A 17,341-nucleotide genomic window follows, 5' to 3' on the forward strand; every position below is an offset into this window, starting at 1 on the left:
GTAATACAAAGCACTCAAATGAAATTGTTTCTATAATTGAGGAATTACGTGAATTCAATGTTATAGCTTAATAAAACTTGTGATTCAAATTGTAACATGTTTAGTTGTTAATGTACAATACGTGCAGCTGGTGCATATTGATTGATAAGCTTGGTAGTGTTTAAGAAATGAAACGTATGCAACGAGTGTTATCAGCTTAAAGAATCTGCAATTAAAAGAGACGTGTCAATGAATTACACAAGCCTGCAAGACGTAATTTTAATAGACGCAGAGTCATAATAAAAGGTATTAATGACCTTTATCAAGCTGATCTTGTAGAAATGATTCCTTTTGCTAATGAAAATCAAGGTTTCAAATACGTACTTGTTGTTATTAATTGTTTTTCAAAATATGTATTCTGTGAAAAGGTAAAATCTAAAAATGCAACTGATTTACTCGAGCAATGAAAAACATTGTGGAAAAATTATCAACACTACCAAAAAATTTACAAACTGATCATGGAAAAGAATTTTATAATGCAGATTTTCAAAATTTAATGAAACAGTATGGAATTCATCACTACAGTGTTTTTAGTTCTAAAAAAGCCTCTATTGTTGAAAGGGTTAACCGTACTTTAAAAAATATAATGTGGAAACGATTCTGTCTTCAAGGTCATTACAAGTGGGTGCATCTATTAGATGATGTTGTAAAAGTGTACAATAACACATTCCATCGCACCATTCAAATGAAACCTTCAGAAGTAAACGAGAACAATGGAAAAAAAGTTTTAAATCAAGCATTCACTCATATAAAATTAGCTCACAAAAATAATAAATTTAAAATTGGTGAACACGTAAGAATAAGTAAGTTTAGGAATGCTTTTGATAAAGGGTATACTCCCAATTGGTCAAATGAGATTTTCACAATTAAGGAAATTAAATTAACCAATCCAACAACATATTTGTTGTGTGATGAGAAGGGGGAAGATATATCAGGAGGATTTTATGAAATGGAGCTTCAGAAAGTAAAACATCCCAATGTCTACTTGATTGAAAAAGTTATTAAGAAACGTGGTAATAAGTTTTATGTGAAGTGGTTAGGTTTTAGCGATAAACACAATAGTTGGATTGAAAAGAATAGTATTGCTTAAAACAACATGCATTTGTATGTGTGTGATATTCAAGGGTTTTGTATACCAGAATTTGTTGTTAAAGAATTAACTACAATGGATGCTCAATCAATTCAACATCATCTCTTTAAACCTTCGAAACCATATGAAGACATAGATTTATTTTATAGAAAACAGGTGAAATATCTGGAAAGATATCATCATTTACTAGGTTACAACGAAGGACTCGAAGAACAGAAGAATGTTGCGCCAGTTATTAGAAAATTTCTTCATTTAAATGAAATGAACAGTGAATGAACAGTGAAACTGATATCATCATCTATGTGAAGGGTCACGTGACTCATGTGTACGAATAGTCAACTTAGAAAAAATCATCGAATCACCCAAATTGTGTAAAACAAGAAGAAGCTGTGGATTTCATATTGTAGATAATTATGATTTTATGTGTTCGTTATGCTAAATGTATTTATGAATGATTATGTACAAAACTCATTCCTTAATAATAAACTCTTTTACAAATATTTAATGAGTTTTATTCCATCATTACATTATTTTATCTTTAAATTCCGAGACATAGCGTCAGCGAATTCTTAAGTTGCGTAAATCAACACGTGGAAACCTGCATCTCACGTACGGAAATCTGATATCAACGCCTACATGCTACACACATGTACGAGTATTCGAGGAAACGTAAAGAGTTGTTGACAATACAAATATTAGTTGGGGAAGGTTAAGAAAACGCATGAATAAATATTTAAAAATTTATTTAAAGTATAAATAATTATTAAATAATGGATTACAAATATTGTTAAACATATACATAAAATAAAACTATACGTAAATTTAATAAATAAAAACATTTATATAAAAAAATATTTTTCAATAAATTCAATTTTTGTTGTTTCCAATTGCTCCTCTACTAACCATGAATAACTTGGTACCACTTTTTAATTTTTTCATTCACATCAGCAATTTCTTCATCGGTGAGACGTTCAATGAACCGATGTGGTAATATAGTAGAGAATTCGTCACAATCTACCATAAATTGTCGAAAGTTTTCTAAATAACTTCACACTAAACTTTAATACTTTTTATGCTAACAAATGATCCCATTTCTAAATCTTTGTTCAAATTTTCAAATGCTGCACTGTTCATCTTGAATATTTTCGTTTTTATTACACAATCACAAAATAGTAAATATATCATTAAATAATTCATTACAAATATTGTTAAACATAGGTATACATAAAATAAAACTATTCATAAATTTAATAAATAAAAACATTTATTTAAAAAAATAATTTTCAATAAATTCAATTTTTGTTGTGTTTCCAATTGCTCCTCTACTAACCATAAATAACTTGGTACCACTTTTAATTTCTTTATTTAAATCAACAATTTCTTCATCGGTGAGACGTTCAATGAACGGATGTGGTAATATAGTGGAGAATTCGTCACAAGCCACCATAACTTTCATTCCATAAATTGTTGAAAGTTTTCTAAATGACTTCACACTAAACTTTTCATCAACTTTAACACTTTTTATGCTAACAAATGATTCCATTCCTAATTCTTTGTTCAAATTTTCAAATGCTGCATTGTTCATCTTGAATATTTTCGTTTTTCTTACACAATCACAAAATAGTAAATTTATATATTATTTATATTTAATCCGTACTGATGTGAATAGTACCGTAGAGGATTCACATAATTTTCAATGTGGGATTCCCCAAAGTGACGCATGCGCAGACAAATTCAATGCATGACATCATGATCCAAAAATAGCACACAATTCTCAGAATTTGGAGTGGGGGATTCCCGGAATCCAGGAATGGGATCCGGATTCCCGAAACCAGGATCCAGGAGTGGGGGTTTAAATTCCCGGAAATGGCGCATGCGCAGATGAAGTGAATTAGAATCGGCACAGCTAACTACTACAGAACACCTACAAAATAGAAGTCACGGCCAACTGTATCTATCTCCACTTCGTTCGTGCAGTGGCGTCCCCAAGTTGTCAAATTTTGAACTTGACAAAATTCAAATTCGAAGTTTGTGTTGTGAAATTACAATTTAATAGTTATATTTTATAAGTGTTGTCTATTTTTGTATTGTTGTTGTGTTGTTAATTTTTACGCAATTTGGCCAAACTTTCATCCAAGACTACCATATCCACCATTGCGAACAGAATGCTTTGTTTTGTTATATATGGGTTATCAACACGATATTGTATTCCTGCTGGATATTTCTTTCATTCAACATTAACAACTGATAGCTTCTATACGTTGACTATGCAAGTGATGCAAATGTTGACTGAATGCGGATTTATCGTGTAGAGGCTTGTCACTGACAATTTCTCTTCAAACGTAGCACTCTGCAAAAAAACTATCTGATGGAGCTTCCAAAAATTGCATCAACCATTCTCTGTTGCCAAACATGCCACTATTTCTTAGTTTTGATTATTGCCATGTGATTAAAAATGCAAGAAATCTCTTTTTAGACCTCAACATGTGTTCTTCTGAAGGCACCATTAGTTTGTCATATCTGAAACAGTTGTATACTCTACAAAGAGGATTACCAATTAAACCAGTCAGATATTTAACCAGAAAACACCTCTATCCTACAAATTTTGACAAAATGAATGTTCTCAGGCCTATTCAAGTCACCTGCAGTGACTTCATCTTTAAGATTCTTAAAAGAGAATGGGCATGAACAATTTAAAGATGTAGGCAGCACTATATCTTTGGAAAACATGTACCTCTTCTTTCAGTTTCACAATGTTTCGAATAGGTCTCACTACATTCGTTCCTTTGATAGTAATACCTTATGTTAATGCTGCTGATGATCGACTCCACTGGCTAAAAGAAACATTTACTAAGTACATTGACGAAGTGCAAATTGTGTCAACTAATGTTGGTGTACAAGGTTTTTCGAAATACTCTGCAGTTTACTGCAATAAGTACATATTTGTGTATCAAATTTTTACTACAAGAAGAAGGATTTTTTTATGTACTTACCAGATCTTTTAGCTCTGACGCAGTTGAAGGAATGTTTTCCCAAGTACGTCTTCGAGGGGGATCGAATGATATGACCGATGCCGAATATGCAATGCGTCAAATCTTACGGTGTGGCATTGTTAAAAGCTCTAAATTAGCGAATATTGCTGCCAAAGTCGAGTACATTAGCAATGCTACTCTTCAGAAAGATAGAGCCGAACATTCCACTGAAACTGAGACCATAGAAGACTTGATATTACCAATCAACGTAAGAGTAAAAATTCAAAACTTACTTAAAGACAACATAATACCTGAAAACAACATATACTCTGCATCTGTAGCGTACTTAGCTGGATATATTAAAAAAAAAATTACGACAAATTTCACTGTAACGAATGTCTGTCACCATTATTGACCACCAGTACTCCCGGACCTTTGATGCAACTCATAAGTCTGCAAAATCATGGAGCTCTAATATACCCTAGGTCACAGTTTGTATATGTTGTAATGGAATTAGTAGACATTATAGAAAAAATTCCATCGCTGGAAAAAAATAAATTATTTGGATGCATGTTGCACAGAAAAGAAGTATGCCAATTTATAATTCAAACCACAGCAAAACCTACCTTAAATAACATTTGCTTAGAAAGAACAGATCTGCTGAAGAAAACTGTTATACACAATAAACCCACTAGCAGAAAAGTTTTAAAACTATAGTKTGTTAAAAATAAACTAGTTTTCAAATTAAACACTTGAATTAAATTAAATCGAATGATTGTTTATTGTTTGTATGAATTTTACTTTTGTCCTTAAAGCAGTGGAGATAGATACAATTGGCCGTGTTAAAAGTTTCTGTGTGGCGTCATCATACGTCTTGCTCGAGAATTATTTCTAATTCAGGCGGCAATTTTGAAAACATGTTTTGTTCAATTTATTATTCTTTGTTAAAAATAAATCACAAATACAAAATACATAGAGCAAGAGCCCGCGGTCGCCAGACCTTCGTTATTTTATAAAAGTTGAAAATTTGTTGTATTTGTGTCCGATTCGAAGTAATTGGAAGAAGTTACATATTTTGTATAGTGTCCTAATGTGGTTAGTCGCAAGTTAGTCTTAAATTCTTTAGTATTAGGTCGAGGATTACGTGCACGACATGTACTAAATAAATTCTCTAACGCGTCCTATGTTAATCTTCCTAAACAAAAAATGCACTTTAACCAAAGTTTTCGCATCTTTGAACACTTCGGTATCTTAAACAGCTGGAACCTTTTTGCCCCACTGTTCTTACATTTACGTGCACAACAACCGGGCATTTTGCAGATAATTATGTACTTAAATGCAAAAACCAATCTGCCAGTACTGTCAATGTCAGCTGTTCTGCTGAAATCCTAATGACTTTCAGTGAAACCAACGTGATTTTGCTCCACCGGCAACATCAAAGGAAGGCGCTACTATTTAAAGTAGAGGGGCTATATTATGAGAATGCTAATGTGGGCCGGGCCATAACTAAAATTGATCGAAAACGGTCTTGGTTATACTAGAGTTCCTATAGGAATTCTAGGTTATACCTAGGTTATACTAGAGTTCCTATATTTGAAGAGTTGAGACACCGAATGTCATTTTTCTAAATTTTTTTTATATACGTTGGCTGACGTATATAAATAATACAATTGGATATAAATCTGTAGCGCTTCGTTTAAATTTAACAAAAGGTCAAAAAAATTGTCAAATAAAAATTGACCGTTTGTCAATATGAATTGTGCTGTGCCTTATTGTTCCAATACGGAAAGAAATTGTGAGCTGTTTGCTGTGCCACGTTGCTCCGATGCACGAGACAAATGGAATAAGTCTTTAAATTATCCAACTGGAGAGTGGGGCCTAAAAGTAAAATTTGTCAGGTTGGTAAATTAAATAATAAGAAGCTAAGGCTTCAGCAACACGTGTACTGGACTTCTTTAGTATAACATAAGGTTGCTAATGTGATCCTTTAGTTTTAAATGTGGTTAGAAGTAAGTAATTCAGTATTTCTTCCATTACGGTTTTTTTTTGAACACATATGACATATTTATTTTAATTTATGTATTAACATACTTTTCTCTAAGGTACACTTCACGGAAAATTCTCTTTTTTCAAAATTATGCCTCCGTGATGGTGTTGTTCCAACCATATTTAATCAACAAGAATTTCGGCCAAGCTCTTCAGTTAAAGAAAACAATTTATCTGAAATGACTTAAAAGAATTTCGTTATATTTTTACGCATTTAAAGGTTGGGGAAAGTAAAACTTGGAAGCCAATTCAAACAGGAGTTGTTTTGTCAACGACAAGCATTTTGGACTTACAACAATACTTTTTGGATGAACAAAATTTTGTTTTTTTATTAACTACTAGATTTTCCCAAGATGTTTTAAAAAATGTATTTAGCCAAATTCGTAATAGACAGTGTCTTCCTACAGCCCTAGAATGTAGGCAACTATCAAAAAATTTAACTGTTATACAATATTTCGATTCCACTGAGAATGGAAGTTACATTATAGAAGATCAAAAATTAGAGGAAAACTGCTTAGATTTTAATGACGTGTCTCAAAATTCTTTGGCAGTAAAGTCCAAACCTGCTTATGCAATAATTCAACTTCCCACAAATTGGTTAATGACTTTCACTTCACTGGACAAGATCCAAGAAAACTGCCTTTATAATACGGCTGGTTATCTTTTAAATAGCATTTAAAAAAAAATCAGATGTCAAGTGTGTTTAAGAGTTGTAAGTAAAAAGAAAGTAAAAAAAGAATTTTCCAAATTAGTTTGTTTCAAAGGATTTAAACCTGGATCGCTGAAATTTCCTTCTGAACAAATTTTCTCATTGTTTATTAAACTTGAACAAATTTTTTTGTAATATTAAAAGACATTTTATAAATTCTCGTGATTATTATTACAAATATTTAAAAAAATCGCTCATGAAGATATTGAAATTATAAATATATGTAAACTACTTCCTTCCTGTCATAATATTTGCGCAAAAATTATAAGTCGATTTTGTTTGTTTAGAGTCAGGATACACTTTTCCAAATTAAAAAGAAAAACTAAGTTAGGTCCACATAATAGTGGTTATGCTAGCAAGAGTATTGGAATTAGAAAAAACACAAATTTTTAATAAAATATATCCATATTCCATATCCATTTCATGAAAACATCATGATGTGAAAAAGTATATTCTATTTAAACAAACGTTATTCAAATTTATGATTTTTTTTAAGAATGAAAATTCCTGAAGATGAACCCGTGCCATAGCCATCGCCTCACTGGCAACGTCGAAAACATTAGATTTTTGTGTAGAAGAAGAATCTGTGTTACAACTGAATCCTGCTGACAAATTTTAAGCCAAGAAGCTCCACCCTTTTATATAGAAAAAAATGTGAAATTTGGCGATGGCTGTGGCACGACAATTAAAACGAGGTTTTTCGAAAATAAGTTTCGAAAGGGGTTAAACGAGGTTTACACTTTTAAACGAAGATAGAAACATAAAATTTGAAAAATATGTTCTTTAAAAGAAGAAGTGCATAAATCAGGCACTTCGAATGGCTATACAGAAACATTATCAGAAGAAGAAGTTATTAAATTTCTAATAAATGCACCAGATATTATATATTTGATGATGAAGGTAATAAGTATGTTATTGATCATTATGATTTCATTATGATTGCAGGTTTATACAATTTTTGGAATTGCTGGCGCTTGTCGTTCTGTCCGTTCCGACGAATTGATTGAATTAAGTGTTGATGAATTAAAGGGTAGGTAAATGTTATGCTAAAACTGCTAAAACTATTCTTGACGGTGTTCACCAACATGAGCAAACACCATTAAATAGGTTACTTTTTCAGCTAATGAACATGCAGAAACCTTACAAAATTGTGAAAAATAAAGAAAGTACTTGTCTAGTTACCGAAGCAATGGAACAAAAAATAACTGTTCTGCTAGAAACATTGTAACAAACTACTTAAGATAGAAATAGTACAATTTTTTTCATTACGATACAATAAACATTTTAGAAGAAATTATTGTTAAAGATTTGGTTCTTGACGAGTTTACTATCGAACAAAAACGATGAACTGGCAGTCGTCAAAGATGATTGAAAAGTATATAATATGTCCAAACATCTCCTACGTCCCTGACTAATTCTGACGTAAAATTGTGTCAATTTTTTAATTTGACAAAGTTTATAACCTTAAAATAATTTTTGACATAAACTTGACATTAGTTGCTACGAAAAATTTTATTGAAAAAGGAGAGAACGTATATACCTTATCCACATAGTACAAAATTGGCTCGGTTTGACGTTCAGTGTCCCAACTCTTCAAATATAGGAACTCTAGGTTATACTAGTCGGCTAACCCTGTTTGTAACTATAGTTGCCAACAAAATTGACAAACTTGATTTAGATTATGTATCGAGCGACAATTTGTAATCGAGTCACCTTTGCATCCGAGAACGTATGTCTAACTGCATGTGAAACGTCAAATAAAATGACAAGTCAAAAGGTAAAACAGCAAAATGGGCTGGAATTAGTCGCCGACTAATTATTTATAATTAGTAGGACCGCTTTTTTTTGAAGGTAATTTATAAATTTGCTTATTATAATCACCACCTTTTGGATCATGCCTTTTTACTTTCCGACTTGTCATTTTACTTGACATTTTCCAGACATACGTTTTCGAATCCAAGGTTGACTCGATTACAAATTATCTTGATCGCTCGATACAAATTCTTGGAGTTTCTTACGCGAGAGCACGCTACATACCAGGTGAATAAAAAGTATGGAACCAAACGTTTTTTGCTTAAACTATTTATTTAAAAAAAAAAACTAATTGATGAGTGATAAAGTACTATAAAAATGTGATGTTTTCATAAGAATAAATTTTTTCAAAATTTCCTTTTGTTTTTGAGTTCTACAAAAAAAATATTTTTTTAAATGGCAACCCACTATAAAATCATTTTTCTCATAAAAGCTATCCTCTAAGGATTACAACTATCTGCTTTATATTTAATTTTTTCAAAAAATTAAAAATTTTTTTCACAAAAATTGCAATTTTGACAAAAAAAATCGCATAACTCAAAAACAAAACAAATTTTTTTCTGAAAATACGATCCCATTTTTTATATTATTTTAATTTATATTAATTATTATTTTTTGGAAGCAAATGATTAAAAATAAAACCGCTTGGTTCCATACTTTATATTTACCCTGTATGTATATTTGCCTGTGAGAGAAGCAAGCGTCCTTGAGATTGACACCGCAATATTTCAAAGTTCAAAGTTTGTCCTTGTGCTTAAGACGTTATTTCCCATACCTTCCTTGAACTGTAAAACTGTTAGCTAATTTTCTCGGAAATTGTAGTCTTTTGGAGTGACAGTTCAGTGGAGATCTGTGATATTCTAGGGATAAATACTGTTTGCCCTTAATCTTTTCCGGTCATAAGTTCGGCTTCGATTATGTTGTTAGATATCTGTTGGACGATCATTCTTGGCCCATTACACAATTCAGGTGAATTTAAATCTCGTAGTAGTATAATTGGTGATCCTATTTTAAGTCTGAGGCAGTGTCGTAGCATTCCTGGTACTTGTAAAGAATTTAAAAAGTGAGAAAGTGTACGCTTTCTTCAAATTCTACCATTGTGTCGATTGATTTGTATCTATACAGGGCGATTCAGATAAGATAATGAGCCTGACGATCTAGCGATGCAACCCAAAAAACAAATTTCATTTACGTCGTGATCTAATTTTAATTACGATTTATATTTGCAATCCAAGTTATCTTATGTTGCTCTGATAGTGCTTTGACAAGCAATTTATGATTTATAAAAAACTGAACTGAATGGCACTAATAATCGTTCTCTGCACTGATGTCAAAGTGACACAAAATGATAACTTGGATTCAACTTGCAAATCCTAATTGAAATTGGATCAAAGGCGTAAATGAAATTTGTTTTTTCATTTCATTATCTTATCTGAATCGCCCTGTATAGTAATGTATGGATATATTGGATAATACGTACAGAAGTTTGATAGACCCCGTTCGGATTACCAAAACTTCCGGATTATGTAGAGTTTATAATAAATGACACACAGGCTTGCTAAAAAGTATGGATACAGCTAAATATTTTCAGAACGGTTTAGCAGAGGACATTAAAATTTGGGAAACAGTTTACTTATTTTTTGGTCAAAGTTCAGGCGGCAAAGAGCCAACGATAGATAAAAACAACATTTCCAAAAGGTAAAAAAAATTACATTTTTCGAAATGTAATTAGTTCGATCATTTTCGATTAAAATAAGGTATGCATCACAGAACTCAGAAAAAAATGCTCTTCTTAAAAATATTAAATTTGACCCTCCATGTCATTTAAAAATCAAAAAAAGACCTAAATGAAAGAAAGAGGCTCATTATCTTATCTGAATCACCCTGTATTGATTTTGTAATATAACTTTTCTTTTAACTGTAATGAATGTTTTTTAATTTTTTATATTTCTTACAGGAAATAATTATCCGACCACGGGCACAGGAGCAGGACGAAAAAATCTCAACCTCATTAGGGTTGAGGTGGAGGAGGAGGAAAACGATATAACTGAGGAGGAACAACCCTCGCAACCCTCTCAACCCACTCAAACCGAAATGCTAAAGGAACTTAGCAAAAGAAGAAGGGGTGAAGGCTCGGATGCAGAGGGAATTAGCCCAAATTAAAAGGAGGCGCCAATCCATCACCTCCATTTTAGACTAACAGTCTGAAGAGGAAGACTCGTCTAAAAAATTATTAAATAATACTACACCTTTTCCAAGTGTAATTCAGAAAGCGTAAGATATATTTCAGAAAACTTTAATTGTAATTTGGATTTGTCAAGAAAGTATTAATTGTAATTTAGAACCGTAAACTGAATTTCAGAAACCACCAGATGTAATTCAGATTAATTAATTTAACTTCAGAAAGCGTAAATTGAAATTCAGATTAGTCAGTTGTATTTCAGAAAGTGTTAGTTATAATTCAAAGTTTGTCATTTGTAATTGAGAATTCGACAATTGTAATTCAGAATTTGTTATTTTCATTTAAAAATTACATTACCAAAATTCCTTTGAAAATAAAATATCTTATTTATTTTGTAAAATGGCAAGAGTATGTAATTCTTTAATTCCGAAAATAAAATAACTCGTGTTTATGTGTAAACTTCATTTTGAGATAACAGTAAGTAACAGTAACATGAAATTGAATTTATTTACTGTTCTGAATTACAGTAATGGTTTCTGAATTGCAATTATTACTTTATGAAATACAATTGACTAATCTGAATTCCAATTTATGCTTTCTGAAATTAAATTAACTAATCTGAATTACATCTCATGGTTTCTGAAACTCATTTTACTCTTCTGAATTACTATTAACATTTTCTGAAAGGCAATTGACTAATCTAAATTTCAATTTACTCTTTCTGAAACTAAATTGACTAATCTAAATTAGATGTTATGGTTTCTGAATTACACTTGAAAAAGGTGTACCTAGTATTTAAATTAGAATTTTTTAGTTTATAATATTTTAATTTATAATTTTTTAATTTTTATAATGAATAGTGTTTAGTATATCTGCCTTTTATTTTCATATCAGAGGTTCAGTGACAGAAAGGTGATATAGTTGCTTACTACGAGAGGTAATCGAAACTCAGATCGTTGCATTCAGAAGCGTTCACAAACAGAGACTTTAGTTGCTAGTTGTTCGTTATCATTCAAGTAATAAAACAAAAAATTAAACTTCCAATAAATATCAGTGATTCTGATAATTCTACAAACCAAAATCGAAAAAATGGTCTTTTATTACCTTCGTCCATTCTGCGTTAAGTGTAGTTCTAAGCAATTCTGGTAAAACTAACCTAATTATTATTAATCTTATTGAATCTTATTATGTGAAACTCATAAAAGGTTTAAGATATTTTGCATTTAATGGTTTAGAAAACAGTCTTCCGCAGCCGCATGAAGCAAAACCAAATTCTATTTTTATATTTGATGACGTAGTATGTCTTAAACAAAATCTTATGAAAGCATTTTACCATGGGACAACATAAAGGTATTGATTCGTTTTACTTATGTCAAACATATTCACATTTAACAAAGCATCTAATCCGTGATAACGCTAATTTAATCGTTCTTTTCAATCAAGACAACCTAAACTTACGACATGTATATGACGATCATGTAAATACTGATGTATCATTCGATAAATTCAAAGAAATATGTTCAATATGTTGGAAGAAAAATTATGAGTTTTTAGTGACAGATAAAGAAAGGGATATTAATAATGGAAGATACAGAACCGGATTTGAGTTTTACTTTAATTATGAGTTGACGTTCTTATTGTGAACTCATCATCTTACACAATATCTTTTACTATGTGCATTTAGCAGGTAATTTATCTTATTACAATAGAGTTCGTTACAAAGAGCTCACGATACATTACGATTTGATTTATTAAATTGATATCTTTTTGGTCTTTGAGGTTCTTGGGGTTATCACCACACAAAACACGTTTTGAATGTCCTTTTTTTCACTCATTTTCTTGATTAACTGGGGCAAAGCCCTCGTTATTCAAGAGCAAATTCGTGAAAAAAAAAGTATAACTTTCAAAACTAGTTGTACAAATAACTATTCCCGTTTTTTTTAATGTAGCTGTAAATGCTGATTCACACAAAAAGTGTCATTAGTGTCATTCAGAACAAATTTAATCACATCAATAATGACAAAATCAAAAACCTTTATGTTTGCCACCCTATGTTAATTACGTTGTTGGCTTTAATTATTTTTTGCTAGGGTACACATTTTTAGGAAGGATTGAAATTAGGATTGTCTGAATTTTCGCATGGTCGCCAACTTAAAATGATCCCTTTCAACGACTACTTGGATGCACATTAATATGAAAACGACGACAGATCATTCTCATGTATGCTTCCCTCAGTTTGAAGAAAAATGTTTCAGGAATATTAACAAACGATATTCTCTACCTATAAATCTACGTAAGTTGTTTTATTCACAAATACTCGTTTTTTAGATCGTTCTAACCATTTCTATTTACAGGATGGATCAAATATGCCAAGTCATTTGTTCAGGAAGATAAACATAGTAACACGACGAAAAGTTACAAAGAAACATGGGAAAATAAAGAGACGGTGCTCATTCAGACAAAATGTGTGAGGATTTCTAGAGTATCTCTGTAGAGAAAGGTTACACTGCGAATATTATTCTTTATGGTTTATGCTTGGCGGTTAATTTTGTTTATTTTAGATCCACTTCCGAGGGTTTCAGATTTTATGGAAGGAGGGAGGTATAGCTAACCTAATTGTTAGATATAAATCTTTAACACGTTAATCTTTATTTTGTAGATTAATAATCACTCATGATGAAGAATTAAACACGCAAGCAATTCAGTTTTTGTAAAAATATGCAAATAAGAACACATAGTTTAAACCTACACGAAGCCGTCATTTCGTTATTATACCAAATACTAAACTATAATTATATAAATAAATACTTTTGATTTGTTTAGATTTCTTTTTTTTTGTCATTTTAGAATTTTAAAAGGTTAAGAGCTGGTTGGTTCAATGTGGTCAATTTTTGTTATTAATAATCATTAAAATAAACAGATATAGAATCATTAAAAACGCACAAACTGGGAACGCACGTCGTGGCATGATAGTTACTACTTAATTTCTAAACCCATAAAAAGTTTACAAATTCAGTGGTCGAAGCGGTCTTTAGTGGTAATCAAATTTTAATTTGAAACCAATTTTACTTCACAATCGAATTGGCTCCATCGGCTATGGGTTTCGTAAACAAAGTGACTTTTAAAATTACTAAAAACATTATCAAATCAAATTTTAAGCAATTGAATTCGAATTAAAAAATTGAATTCTTTCGTGTCTCCAAGTTTACAACTACAAATGATTTATGGCTAGGAACTAGGGATGGTTGCGGTCAGAGAACCGATCCCAAATGCCGGGTTCCGTTTACTGGCATGTCAGTTTCAAAATTAGCGAGTGAACTACAATACGCTATACATAACTATGGGTGGCGTATTACGTACAGGTTTTAGGTTCTCAGATGATTCCGATATATGACTTTTGTGAATTGTAGAAAAGGTTTTAAGTTCAAAGTCTCATTGAATAATCATATTAACAATTGCTACAAGACCTGTCATAAAGATCAAGGAAAGTTTGTTTGAGAATTTTGTGGTAAAGAATATTCCAAGGAGATTGAATTAAGGAAGCACAAACTATGGATTCATGGTACATAATAAGAAAAGTAAAAAATAAATTTGATACAATATGTATTGTTTTTTGTAAAACCAACTTTGTATGCTTATTAAAAAAAATCCATACAATCTCATTGACTTTTTAACACAGAAGCAAGGATATAATGGAAAAGAACACAAAACAGGAACTCTGTTACTAAGTCTTTATACACTTACGATTCAAATGATAATGTCATATAATTCAAACGCAGTTTGTCCTATTTACAAATTAGAGTAATTTTTATTTTTATATACAAAATAATATTTTCAAAAACTGTTATTAAAAAAATATTCTATTAGATACACTTAAAAATTACCTCATTGTCTTTTGTCCGCTTTTTAACATATTTATAATTTTACTAAAAACCCTCTTAGGTGGTGGTGGCAATTCCATTAAATTGCATTTGATTTTAAACTCATTATATTTTTCCTTCACTTCGCCCACTAGTTTATTTTTATATTTAAAAGCAGTAGAATCCACAGTTGATGCTGTCTTTATACAATCGTCTCCACCGAATTCGCATATTCTGTAGTGGTGTAATATTGCTGCATCTGGTGGAACATTCATCGTTCCATGTCCTGGGATGAACTCCCAAACAAAATGATTTCCAGCTTCAACAACCAATTCTGGTCGACAGATGTATTTTGAACGTTGTTTATGTGGATGTAGTTTACTGCGCCGTCTTGTTTTTTTCAAAGTAACTAAACCAGCAGCCACTGAATCGTTAGAGTCGTACACTGAGTCGTCGTCGCCCCATTGGAGGTAGAAGAAAGCGTTTTGAAAAGAATAGGCACCTGTAGTGCGACTGTTGAATCTGTTGTTCAGATAACTGAAACATTAGATATTTAGTAAAATTTCTAGAGATTGGCAATTTAGTGTGTGTTTGTCAGTGTATATCAGTGTTATATTAATCAAAATTATTCATTTAATAACGAAAATACAGGCTGTGCCAGAACTCGCGCCCCAGAGAAAAAATTTAAGTAAGGTAAGATACCAGGAACATGGAAAAAATGTTAAAAAAATTCTATGGGTCAAAAATTTTTGACATTTATTTTTTGACAATTTTTTATGTGTATTTAATGATACTGATGATACAATATATATGTTTTTTTATAATTATTTAGTAAAGATACAAAAGTTTTGTCAATAAAAGCCAGAAATAACATTAAACAGAGTTATAATTTAGGATATAGCTTCCTTGTTTCCTCTTCTAGTAGCCTGTAGTAAAAAAACTTCAAAAATTATTTAAATTTTTATAGATAGAGTTTTTTTAACATTTTTTTCATGTTCTTGGTATCCTACCCTAAACGGCATTTTTCTCTGGGCCGCGAGTTCTGGCGCACCCTGTATACTAGACGTAACAATGTATTCAATATTTTAGTTGCTTTACAATTTGGACCAAGTGCCCTTTTATTGTCAACAAATCACAAACTAAGCAGAAGAATTATTTCATTACTGATCAATCTGTCGGTTTCAAAAATGTTTGTCTCAATTACGTGGAAACTGCAAAAGTGTTGGGGCTTGATAACGTCAGAGGAGAACAGAGAATTTTAGCCAATCTATACAATTCATATTCGCGCGCGAAAGGTTGATTGGTGAATCGATATTTCGACAGCCAAAGTTACAGAGACAAAAATGATGTGTGTCCAGTGCTAAAAACTATGTATATTAAAAATATACCTGTACATATTTTGTGAGAAATGTAGTGAAATAACTATCAAGATGCATAACTTTATTATTATTTTTTTTCGAAGATGGTAAGCTATGCATTAAAGCAACAAATTACCTTTTGTTTTCATAAATCATATTGTCAAAAGAATTTTGAGCTTCTAAAACATCAATTTTTCTGTATTGTGAGTCGTTTTAAGATGGCAGGAGACAATTTTTTCTTGAATTTCTTCAAAGGTTTCTTCAATTTCATGCAACTTATCCATGCGGGGTCCAAAAGAGTTAATTTTATTTTTTTGAACAGGTAAAACTGTTCAGAAGTTGGGCAAGTTTGTGACAACCACAAGGTTAGGTAGGTAGTGAATTTGGTATCTAATTAAACATGGCTAACCATGGGAAGTCCACAAATGTAACAAATTACAAACAGAATTGATCTTTTGACCAATTTAATTTGTGGTCGATCAGTGAGGTTTGGCGTAAATGGATATTTTCATGATAATCCTAAAGCAAAACAACAAATAAATACTATATCGATTGTTTAACTGCAACAGTTATAAATGTTAACTGACACCTGGTAAAAAATAAAATTTCAATTGAAAAATAAATAAGCCTTATCCAAAAACATCTTGAAAGAATTATTAAGTTATTTGTAGATAATGTTACGTAATCTAAAGTTCATCCTGCTTAAATAGTACTTAAGTAGTTATGCAAGGTGTAGTAATTTTAGTGTTATTATTTCAGTTTATACGGTTTACCTGTGACAACTTTATAACGAGTATAAATGTTTATTTAATTAATTAACCAACTGTTTAAAGGTCGATGTCTAATATGAGATTTAAATGATGTAGATATAAATATTGAGTTCCAGATGGCTAATTAGGCTTAATTTTCAAACTTGTAATGAATATCCCACCCTAAAAATTGATCAGATGACAAAATTTAAAACAGATTAAGTACTTAATTTATTTCAGTACGGTGAATTTGTACTATTGTCCTTTTATGAAATCGAAAAGTAAAAATTTTTATTTGTAAGACAACGTAAATATTATTCAATTCTAATCGAAATAATAAACGAATCTATTAATCCAACTTGTCAAAAAATTGAACTTTCGCTACGCAAAAACTTTCATTGTTAAAGTTGGTGGTAATTATGAGAAAAGTTTGTGAATAGGAAACGTTTCCTTGTAGATTTGATATCGCCTCAATTTCGTGACTTGTCTGCTTTAAATCCACTTGGAATCTCCCCTAGTCCTTA

At 31.1% G+C, this 17,341-nt stretch overlaps 1 protein-coding gene and 1 long non-coding RNA gene across 5 annotated transcripts in view; one reads left to right on the plus strand and one right to left on the minus strand.

Annotated features, from left to right (window-relative positions):
* Positions 1 to 12,034: 12,034 nt before the first annotated feature.
* LOC123003942 lies at positions 12,035 to 13,593 on the plus strand. 2 transcript variants are annotated; one of them, XR_006412659.1, is made up of 4 exons: positions 12,035 to 13,143; positions 13,205 to 13,350; positions 13,412 to 13,451; positions 13,510 to 13,593. It is a non-coding gene; the product is annotated as an uncharacterized LOC123003942 (long non-coding RNA). The 2 variants fall into 2 exon arrangements; XR_006412658.1 differs by having other exon boundaries at positions 13,205 to 13,451; positions 13,510 to 13,568.
* Positions 13,594 to 14,443: 850 nt separating this feature from the next.
* Positions 14,444 to 17,341, minus strand: part of LOC123016468 (beta-1,4-galactosyltransferase galt-1) — a 33,301-nt gene continuing 30,403 nt past the window's right edge. For all 3 annotated transcript variants that reach the window (XM_044416881.1, XM_044416883.1, XM_044416882.1), the window contains one exon: positions 14,444 to 15,247. In XM_044416881.1, the coding sequence (XP_044272816.1) occupies positions 14,731 to 15,247 (517 nt within the window). In that variant the 3' untranslated portion in view covers positions 14,444 to 14,730. The remainder of the gene's footprint in view (positions 15,248 to 17,341) is intronic.

The sequence above is a fragment of the Tribolium madens genome, unplaced genomic scaffold (assembly GCF_015345945.1).
Source record: "Tribolium madens isolate multiple individuals breed KSU strain unplaced genomic scaffold, Tmad_KSU_1.1 Scaffold_1;HRSCAF=32;Tcas5.2_LG8, whole genome shotgun sequence".
Lineage (NCBI taxonomy): Eukaryota > Metazoa > Arthropoda > Insecta > Coleoptera > Tenebrionidae > Tribolium > Tribolium madens.